At 37.8% G+C, this 11,728-nt stretch overlaps 1 protein-coding gene across 1 annotated transcript; it reads right to left on the bottom strand.

Annotated features, from left to right (window-relative positions):
* Positions 1–8,280: 8,280 nt before the first annotated feature.
* Positions 8,281–11,494, bottom strand: LOC114536703. Its single transcript, XM_028558057.1, has 3 exons — positions 10,524–11,494; positions 9,813–10,193; positions 8,281–9,563 (listed from the first exon to the last, which is right to left on the bottom strand). The coding sequence occupies exons 1-3, from the start codon at positions 11,463–11,465 to the stop codon at positions 8,451–8,453; spliced, it is 2,436 nt and encodes an 811-aa protein (XP_028413858.1). The 5' UTR covers positions 11,466–11,494; the 3' UTR covers positions 8,281–8,450.
* Positions 11,495–11,728: the final 234 nt, after the last annotated feature.

Raw genomic sequence — 11,728 nt, 5'->3', positions numbered from 1 at the left:
ACAAGAGCTATCAGCTGTGCTAACGATTTCGCGAGGCAGTTAGTTCAGCCCGAAAAACATGAGCTAACAGCCACACGAGGTCTTTAGCTCAGCTGTGTGCGGCGGGCTTGAACCATACCTGTTGTAACGTACATAAAAATATCCAAAGCAAAAATATGGGACAAACCATTTTGATCTTAAATGCTCCTTCTCAACTCCCTTTTTTCTGTAGTCCACATAATAGTCTCACTACACCACATACCCTACACTTTCAATAATATAAAAAAACTAAGCTAATATATTATTTCTCTCTTGCGTAACTCGTAACTCATATATCGTAAAAATAGTTTAGTTTCTCAAAAGCGAAGCCGAAAGTTATTTTGACTAGGCTGAAAAGGACAAAAAACCAACCTTTCTTTGAGGGATTTGACAGATTTGTATTGCGACTGCTGCCTATGACGCGTTTCTCAAAATTAGGCTCGCAGGTATATTTCATGACTTCATGACAACCGAGAACAAATTCTGTGCATTATTTTTCATTCATCAATATGGACACAAGCAAATTATTTCTTATGTGTTTAAGCGCTGTCAAATGTGTATGCGCAATACTTTTGCGTTTTCGAATCATGCACATCATCAAATATTAACTTTCCAAGTTAGAAAGCGTCTCGTTCTAAATGGATAATCTGTACTTCTACGCATTAGCTTTTCGGTAATTATGATGTTAATATTTATCATAATAAATATATAAAACATTAATGAACTCAAGCAATTGACGATTTTGACTACACGTACGTTGACCGGAAGCAAAGTTTTTGTTTTTCACTAATAACAATCCTTGACCCAGTCTTTTGACATAACTGATGCCGTTCGTATTGTATAAAACTTCACGTAAGCTCGACAAACGTTCATTTATTAGACAAACGTTTTACACTGGTCGTAATCCATCAACACCAGTGTCTTAAGATACCCAGCGATGTCACAAAAACGAGCTACATTCATGGAGTATGCCGCTTTCCTAATTCCTATGTGGAATCACAGGCTCGTATCAAAATGGCTGCCATTTTAGGGGCGGACTAAATATCAAATCACTCAGTGCATGATAGTATCAAACATTTAATAGTTGAAAAAAATGCAACTGTTGCTAAGAGCAAGTAAACTGCATTTTCTTATATTCTAACAAGCGATTCCAATGAGCCTGACGTCGAACACGCTGAATAAGATCGTGTGATTTATAACTTCTTATTAACCAAGCGCGACGTCTTTACCGAGAAATATTGGTTCGAGGTCTTTTTAAACCGACCGAGCTCGAAGAGCGTAGTTTGTACAAAAAGATTGAGGTGACTCTATTCAGGGCCGTAGCTAGAAGCTTAATTGGGGGTGGTGCATATTCATATATTCGTCTTATGCCCAAATGATTTCTTTTGTATGCTATTGTTCCTACGGTATACAAACATGAATATATAAATATACACCCCCCCCCCAATTAAGCGGTCTAGCTACGGCCCTGACTCTATTCCCTCACGTGGTATACAAATCGATCAATCAAAACGTAAGTTTACAAAAAATGACTATTAAATATATTTCATCTCTACCGTAACAACTACAAAATTTCACCTGTGGACGATGGGGACGATTTCAGCCACGGAGACGAGGATGGTTTCGATAGTAACCCGGTACTCTAGCTTTTAACGGGGTGCAGGATTATTTGTACTCGGCTTAAAGTGCCTATATCACTCGTTGGATCTTTATGCATTTGAAGTGAACGTAAAAAGTTAGTTAATACATTAAAAAACATGTTTTGATTTAGTGCAATAATTTCGAAGATACAAGCCTCTAAACTACCTGCGGCTCCTGAGTCCCAACCTCCTGGGCTTAAACACGGCTATTCAATTTGAAACTGCCCATTGTTTACAGGAGCCTGGGACTCAGGAATTGCAGGTAGTTTAAAGGCTAGTATCTTCAAAATTATTGCACTAAATCAAAAACCTTTTTAATATATTAACTAACTTTTTAGATTCTTTTCGAATGCATAAAGATTCCACGAGTGATATAGGCACTTTAACCCTCCTGGTTAATGATGATGTCACTATATAAGCTATTATTCTAAATACGATAGAATCTTTCGTTTATACGTGAACTTACTGTCACTATTAAGAAATGTTATATATATATAATTATATATATATATATATATTTATATATATATATATATTTATATATATATACGTATATAAATATCACTGTAAATCTAAGAGTGTTGGCACAACACCGAAACCGGTGTAAAATCTTGCAGCAATATGAGCACCAATATGGGTTTTTTTATGCTATATTTTGGGTTAAGTTACACTATTTATGGGTAAAATTTATGCAGCCATGTGTACACTATCGCGGTATAAATATACACCATTAGTGTAAACTAACACCTCTAGGTTTTCCTACACCTATTTCGCGTAAAAACTCTTGCAGCAATATGGACACCAACTTCGTGTATAAATACACCGCGAGAGTAGACTTACCCCTCCAAAGGTTTTTCTACGCCTATTTAGTGTAAACGTGCTTGCAGCAATGTGGACACCGACCTGGTGAATAAATACACCGCGAGGGTAAACTTACCCTTCCAAAGGTTTTTCTACGCCTATTTAGTGCATATATGCTTGCAGTAATATGGACACCGATCTGGTGTATCAGTACACCACAAGAATAAAAATACTCTTCTAAACAATGGCCTGGTGCGAAATTAATTAATTCTAGTGCAGTGGTAACATATTAAACATATTTATTTCTATATGACAGAATATATTACATTGTACATAACAAATGTACAAACTAGCCATATAACATGCATTAATGCCTATTATCATTCACTTTATAGTATTCTCAATTTTGATTGGTTAATTTACCTGCAGTTAACTGCGTGCAAATAATACTCAGCTGCAAATAATACTCTGAGCATGCGCATTAATGTCAATTTTATAAACAATGGCGACTCGCTTTGCCGAACTGTCCGATAAAACGAACTCAAAATTGAAAATTGAGTGGTGAATGAATTGAAAATTGAATGGTGAATGATAAAACAATTATTGAACTCGGTTCTCGCAAAATATCGTGATTTGTCGGTGGCTCGCAGATCAATTATTTGCCTCTGCCTTCGGCATCGGCAAATAATTGATCTGCTCGCCACCGACAAATCACGATATTTTGCTCGACCTCGTCCAATAATTGATAAATATTTAATGTTCACTGTTCCAGTTCATTTAGGAATAATAAGACTTTGGTTGGCACTCTTACCCGGTCAAAAATATTTAGAACAGTACGTTGTAAAAAAAGGAAAGTATTAAAACACTGTTTCGGGTGTTCTAAATTAAAAACATAATAAAAAAACAAAAGGGACGATACTGCTGAAAAAATGTTATCTGCTTCCAAACAGACTTGCTTTTCCCCTGCAACGAACATTTTGTTCAGTATATGACTATCACTGTCCTCCACGAAGATAATGTATGGACTGATGGGGCTGGCGGCTTTCTTTCACAATACCTCTGGGTTTTCTGCCGTCTACATTTTAAATAAAAAACGTTTAAAAAAATCATAACAAAGTATTCATATTCAAACTATTCACGATCGACCACTTACAGGTATATGATAATACATTTCTCCAACAGAAGGTGGTTGAATAACATTGATAAGCATTTACAAGGTACTAAAGTATATTACATACCTGATAAAGGAAATTCTCTGGATGTGGATTACTTTTTGTTTTCCTTTACAAAAGGTGTGGCAAGGTACAAAGTGCCACAACAACTTTCTCATTTAGGAAGAAAGAAAAAATTACATAATTAATTTATTGCTCTGACTCTGTTAATAAAGAATGGGAATAATCACAATAAGGTGAATATATTGAAACTACACACAGCATAATAATTTACTTTTGATAGTAGGAATATATTTATTGGACCTGGAACTAGTCCCTAACCGCTGCTAATCTTCTTCTTCTTCTTCTTCTTCTTCTTCTTCTTCTTCTTCTTCTTCTTCTTCTTCTTCTTCTTCTTCTTCTTCTTCTTCTTCTTCTTCTTCTTCTTCTTCTTCTTCTTCTTCTTCTTCTTCTTCTTCTTCTTCTTGTTAGTGGGCGACGCTCTTTAAAAAAAAACTAAGGCTCTATCATTACTTGTTTGATCGGAATGAAACTTGGCACAATTATTCTAAGCAATATTCCGCATCGATTGACGGAGTTCGAATTTTTACTTTTGACCGTTGAAGCAAGTTACAAGCAATTCTTGACTATATGTGCGGCAAATAATATATACATATCATTAATATTCAGCCTATATATAATTAATATTCAGCTTATATATAAGAATACGCAAACGATTAGAAATACATTGTCCTCTCTATTGTTGTAAATACAATGCAGTTCAGAAACTCGGTCACGCAGTTCCTGGTCCACTATAGTACGATCGTACTTGTTTAAATGAGTAGATACTCAAGTAGTATAGCATTACAACATTTATGTGACCAGTCATACAATGGGAATTTCTTTATGGATCAGCACATCAATTAATTAATCTGTTTAGCCAAGCTCAATATGAAAAATTCCACAAAACATATATGTAACATATTATTATGAAGGAAAATGCCTTTGTACGATAGCAACGTTGGTATAAACTTTAATTGGCATGTATGTATATTTATTCATTATTACAGTACTTACCATCTGCCAATCTATTCTCCTCATCTAGTTCATTCTCATTTCTTATGCAAGCTTGAACTAGTTCTTCAAGTTGAGGCAGTTTCTTCTTGCTGGCAACTTTTAAAATCTTAGGTGCAAGCTCATGCACGTACGTTTTTAACAACCAAATCTTTATTCAATCGTTCATACTCATCTTGCAACTATAAAAAATCAATATAGAGTTATAAGAGTTATATAAAAATAACTTATCAATTATATTACCCAGTGCCGAATTATATGTTTATGCACAGATATTGTACCAATGATACTAACATGATCATTTTAAAAAGAAAGGGGTATTTCGCATCAATTTCACTATGGGAACACTTCCCACCATTTATAAACTTTCTTCTGAAGGAGAAAGTCAATTGCGTTTTCTGCTTAACAACTCCCATGTTTGAGTGCTTTTTTCGGTACTCCTTCTGCATCCATTGCACATGGGCTTTGTTTGAATGTTGGTCCTCAACATCTACAGCAGGAGGCTCCCAATTTATTATTCCCCTTCGCCTGCTTCCTGGCACCTGGCACTGGGAATTGTTCACTGATTTAATGCATGTTGTTGATATATTGTTTGCCCCAGTGATTGAAAAAAGTGCTACACTCTATCTTCGGCTCATAATCAGCGTGTATCTGGAACAGTTTAAAAGGCTCTATCAGTCCTGAATTAAAACATTACCAGAAATTTGCGACATGATAATTTGCATGTATACTAATTTGCATTTAACTTTCAGCATAATGGCCTTCAACTTTTATTATTAAATACATATGGTAAATATACAAAACTTAAAAATGCCGTTGCCCTAGACCTTGCCTACTGTTTCCCGACGTCTAAATGGGTAGAGCAGCTGTTTAGAAACGTTTTGGTGACCAAATTTTTTAGCTTGGGCATTTCTGCAATCTGCCAAATTTAAAATTATATTGCTCAACGTTTTATCCGTGTTCTGTCAACGAACTTATAAAATCGCTCACATTGATTCGAATATCTCGATTCAGGTAGTTGATGAATTGGCGTGTAATATACCAAAAAAAAATGTTAAAGATATTGTCTTTCGTATTTGCGTATAGACTCTTCTGTACGGCTCGGATTCTCACTGCAATCACTTTAAAAAATATTATCAGTCTTATCAGGAACTTAAACAATACGAAGGCTATAATCATACACATTTGTTCACAATCAGTTGGTACGTAAAAGTACCTAAGGTATATAATTCGATCATTAAAACGTTGGGAAACGGCTGTTTTATTGACCCAGAGGTCGGAAAACAGTAGGCAAGGTCTAAGGCAAAGGCATTTTTAGGTTTTGTATATTTACTATATGTATTTTATAGTAAAAGTTGACGGCCATTATGCTGAAAATTAAATGCAAATTAGTATAAATGCAACTGAATTATCATGTCGCAAATTTCTGGTAATGACTTATTCCAAAACAGCATTTCATGGTTCATTACCGAAACCAAATTCTAAGGTATGTTTATTCATGTTGTTCTGACAGGTGGTGGCTTCAATGCTGAACACCCCAGTACATTCGATAATTTTAATTAATCAGTTTGTTCTGTACAGGGTGTATCAAAAAAAGTTTACAGTTAGAAAAATGTCACTAAATTAATCAGCGCGCAATGCTTGGTAAAACCTGTGGTGGAAATAAGTTGTTTAACGCCCAATGGTTTATCTGGCAGCAAAATTGTCTGAAAAAAGAACCATTTGTAGAGTGAGAATTTTGTTAGCGAAAAGCATTTTGAATGAGCTTGCGCCGAAAAATGACACGTTTAAAATGCAATCTGATTACATGGAGGGGAAATATGGAACATGTTGTTTTAACTAACAAAGTTTCAAAGCATTTGGTCAATACCAACCCGAACGCACAGCCGCCAAATCTTGGATTATTTTCTCTTTTTCGTTTTAAATGTCATTTTTAAAGCCTCATTAATTATGCATTGTCATGTCTTTGCTCGCTAAGATTTTTGCATGAATTTTAACACGGATTTCCCCAAGGGACTTAACGTATAAAGCGTTTATTTAAACATTGTTTCGAACATTTGATCGTAGATATTATTAACAATATTTATTTACAATGATGTTTATTTACAAAAATACATTGTTCTGTTTAATCTTCAACGTGACCGCCATTTTGTTCCATACATAAACCAGCCCTAGCAGTCATGCTAGCGCTATTAACAGCACGACGAACCATGGTTCTCTCCTGCCTTAGAACATCCATTTCGTAACGGATTCTCATCTCGAGGTCGTCCAGATTAGCCGGCGGTGTCACATAAACTTTAGACTTGAGGTAACCCCAGAGAAAAAAATCTAACGGAATTAAATCTGGGGATCTCGGTGGCCATTCAACTGCATGGTTTAATGCAACAATTCGTTCTCCAAATAATTGTTGCAAGCGCTCTGAAAGGCTATCTTTAAAACCAGGAACGGGGAATCAAGGAACGGGGAACCAGGAACGGGGAACGGGGAACGGAATCTTTAAAACCCGGAACGAGAATCTCCGGAATCTTTAAAACCCGGAACGAGAATCTCCGGAATCTTTAAAACCCGGAACGAGAATCTCCGGAATCTTTAAAACCCGGAACGAGAATCTCCGGAATCTTTAAAACCCGGAACGAGAATCTCCGGAATCTTTAAAACCCGGAACGAGAATCTCCGGAATCTTTAAAACCCGGAACGAGAATCTCCGGAATCTTTAAAACCCGGAACGAGAATCTCCGGAATCTTTAAAACCCGGAACGAGAATCTCCGGAATCTTTAAAACCCGGAATGAGAATCTCCGGAATCTTTAAAACCCGGAACGAGAATCTCCGGAATCTTTAAAACCCGGAACGAGAATCTCCGGAATCTTTAAAACCCGGAACGAGAATCTCCGGAATCTTTAAAACCCGGAACGAGAATCTCCGGAATCTTTAAAACCCGGAACGAGAATCTCCGGAATCTTTAAAACCCGGAACGAGAATCTCCGGAATCTTTAAAACCCGGAACGAGAATCTCCGGAATCTTTAAAACCCGGAACGAGAATCTCCGGAATCTTTAAAACCCTGAATGGAAATCTCCGGAATCTTTAAAACCCGGAACGAGAATCTCCGGAATCTTTAAAACCCGGAATTAGAATCTCCGGAATCTTTAAAACCCGGAACGAGAATCTCCGGAATCTTTAAAACCCGGAACGAGAATCTCCGGAATCTTTAAAACCCGGAATTAGAATCTCCGGAATCTTTAAAACCTGGAATGAGAATCTTCGGAATTTTTACATCAACATTAACTTGAATTGTGCATTTTTGATAAACACGTTCATATAAAACCACTTTATTATGTAATTGTATATATATTATCCCATTCAGCAATAAAATCGCATTCTATAGCTTATAAAAGGTAATACAAGGTTGTTTTAGCACATTAAAGGTAATACAAGGTTTTTAAATATAAAATTTCCCCCAATTTCAAAAATTAACATCAATAATAGTATCCAAATGGAACGAACTAAAACTACGGAATAAAATTTGAAACAGTCCCATCATCAGCTCGGTGTTTTCACTCACGGTAAACATTCAATTAAGCTTCTAGCGACAGCCCTGCATGCACGTGCAAATAAAAAATGCGGAATAAGTGGAAAACAACCCTTTCTAACTAGTTTCAGTCTGAGAATGTGTCAGTCTGAAAAAGTGTTTCACTAATCTTTGCATCAGAGCCACTTTATGTTATTTAGATCGTTGAAATAAACGAATTCATGCGTGTAGAAACGTTAACGGTAGAGATTCCAACCAAAATTGGTAGCTAAACGCTGGAGGTGTTCTGGTTGCAGGTGATTAATTTGAAAGCCATCAATCTTCAGGAGACCTACGTGAAAGTTTGGATATCTTCTTATCACGCATTCTTTGTACAGGTGGAAATGCACGTTCTGAACAGTGTTACTCTTTTGTCGTTGTCCAGTTAACCTGTCTCTGTACTCTCGCATATCGCGGCAAACAATGATCAAATCATCCGGGCGATGAGTCGGGGGGTTTTGAATAACCCCATCACATCCATAGCATTTGGACACTCTGGTTCCTTCGACCCATTTCAAATAAAAATAGCTTTCTGGTAATCCTACTGACCCTTGGGCATTCATGTGTGATTGATCACTTAAAGTGACCGACGACACTGGAGAAAACTGGAAATTTTCCGAAAGGTGCTGGTTTGTGCATTGTTGCGGAATACTGTAACTGCCAGGAATAGGAAAACCTGTAGCCATCGAGGGATAATCAGTTTGGAAGGTACTTGTATCGGGGGCCGTTGGCATTACTTGTGTCATTCTTTCAACAGAGGAGAATGTTGGAGGTTGGGTATAAATATTGGTTGAAGGAATGCTTGCGTGTTGAATTGTGGACGGCACATCGGGTAACATTTGCGATGTTGGAGGACGTAACAGGTCGACGTATTCGTTGACTGTAGGCCGTTTAACATTGGTCCGCTTTCTTTGTGACGGCTTCCTTCCTGCAGTTTTGGGGCCACTCTGTTCGACCATCTCCATCATTGCAGGCCGCTTCTTTCTTCTCTTGAACCACGTCAGCAGCTCGCTCAATGTGCCTCTCACCTGTGCGACAGCTAGTGTATGTTCACAAATTTTGGTCGCATAATTTATGCAGCTGCGATCGCAGGAGAGAGAACCACCTTTGCCAGGATTTACACAATGTATGTTGTTGGATAATCCTGCCACTACGAATGATCCATCGTCAGCACCAGGCTTTGGAATAACTTTTCCCGGCACCGCTAACAAGTTAGAGGCCCTTTCGAACATCGCTTCAAGTATCGGTTGAGGTACTGTTGTTATCCCGCTTTCATTAGCTGTGACACTTAAACGCGACGTGGGTTCGTCCTAGATTATTAGATAGATAAATAAATGGATGGATATGGATGGATGGATATGGATGGATGGGGATGGATGGATGGATGGATGGATGATGGATGGATGGATGGATGGATGGATGGATGGTGGATGGATGGATGGATGGGGATGGGGGGGATGGATGGATGGATGGATGGTTAAAATATTATATTGCAGCTGCAAGCTTAATTGCGTAATTATATTTACAAAAAAAAGTTAATAGGAAACAAATAAATTTACCTCTTGGTCTTGAGGGGTTGGACTGACGACGTCAACCCTGCTGTCCATTTTTGCTTTGTTGAAATCAGCCAATCTTTTTTCCATTTGAGCGTGACTTAAACTGCTTCTTTCTACGTCATCAACGGACAAATGGGTGAAACCTTCTCGTACTCGATACGGACCTTTTCCAAATACCGCACGATCTTCATTTCTTTGTTGTGTTAAGATAATTTCTTTGACATTTTCAATAAACTCGTGGGGTTTGTTTGGGTTGAAGTGCAGCCCATGCTTTATGATGAAGTTTGCAGCTTCAGGGTCGTTGTTCGTGTATTCGGATGGTGGGTTACCAAGCCCTGCTTCTGTTCTGATCGGTCTCAGCATCGAGTCCTTGATATCCTGTGCCTAAAAAGCGTCCGCTGTATTTGGTTACTGTATGCATTTAATATATACGCGGACCATTTAAAATGAATGAACAATTAATATCCAAGCAGGTCGAGAAAGGAAATTAAGAAAGGAAAATCTATGCAAATGTGCATGGGAACTCTAGGAACTAATAACTCATTCCACAACAATTCCACAATTGGTAACGAACATTAGAGAGCTGTCTATTTAGAGTAGTGTTCATATTAGAAAGGTGACAAAAATTACAAGGGTAACAATTACTTGGATATATTGCGCTGCCTACGCTATTGGCGTAATGTAACGGTTGTTTCGTAAGAATTGGTCTCTTACCTTTTCGCGTTTAAACCACTCGAACATTGTTTGCTTCCTCTCTTTGTTTTCAGTTACAATCTCCCTTTCTTCCCAAATCGGTTGAAGCTGTTGCAGTTTTTCGTCGAATTCTTCTTCTGATTCACAATCAACAAGTCCGAAATATTTAATGTCTCCTTCTTGTTTTCCAAATATTTCGCACACGAATTCTTTCTTAGCATTCCCTGTAATTCCTCTCGAAATTAGCTCTCTCTCAATATTAGCTTTAAAATGTAGAAAGCATCGTAGAAATACCGCAAAACGCATATTTCGTTTGAAACCATTGACGAGCGCTCTTTCACCATCCGTACCGCATGCAAGGACTGCATCTAACTCTGGTTTAAGAGTAACCAATGAGTGTGCAAATTTGGAAAAGGTTTTCCAGTCCTTTTTCTGATGCATGAGCAACGGTCCAACAAACACTGGTTGTTTACCGGTTTTGGGGTTGACCAATTTCAGATTTCTGTATGTAGTAACCGTAAGGCTAATATTTCGGTCAAATATATTAAAAGTTGGATCAATTCCGAAAACACTGTGTTCACTTGGGTGCGTACAGAAGTTTGCAACCTCATCAAGTTGTCGATCGTTTGCAAGAACTACAAACAGGTTAGGGTGAATTGAGCATTCGCGTATGAACACATCTTCTTTTGACTGTTCTTCCCTCTTTGCACGTTCCAGAAGCGTCCACATACTATCTATACTTGCAGGTTGACTAGTTTCCTTGGCTTCGCTTTTCTTGCTTTGATCAAGCAACGGACTAGAATTGGGCATCTTCTTTGCAGAGTGTCTTGCATAATATAAATCGCTGGGCCCTCTTGGTAGTTGGCCAATCGATCTTGCCTTTATAACGTCTCCAGATGTACAGTACACTTCATCAAGGGTTTGTTTGGCTGTCTTTCCCCTGTCAAGTATGGACTGTTTCATTCGCTTTCTGGTGCTTGATAGTACCCGCCGGTACGAAGACTTGGTTTTTGAGTTTCCGTGGGGCATAACGTGTTTTATTTCGTGTTCTTTATCATCGAACAAATACTGAATAAGCACATTTGGAAGTTGTGCACCACAGTTATCTACAAAAAGAGAATAACAATTCATATACCAAGCGAATATATTGCATATCTAACCCATCTAGAGGCGATCTTTCGTAGGTCCATTACTCTTTTAGCGCAAACGTAAATTGTTGGGTGCTG

The sequence above is a fragment of the Dendronephthya gigantea genome, unplaced genomic scaffold (assembly GCF_004324835.1).
Source record: "Dendronephthya gigantea isolate DGI-Jeju-01 unplaced genomic scaffold, DenGig_1.0 000143F, whole genome shotgun sequence".
NCBI classification, from domain to species: Eukaryota; Metazoa; Cnidaria; class Anthozoa; order Malacalcyonacea; family Nephtheidae; genus Dendronephthya; species Dendronephthya gigantea.
Note: the sequence above shows the minus strand (reverse complement) of the source record. Positions and strands in the feature narration are given on the sequence as shown.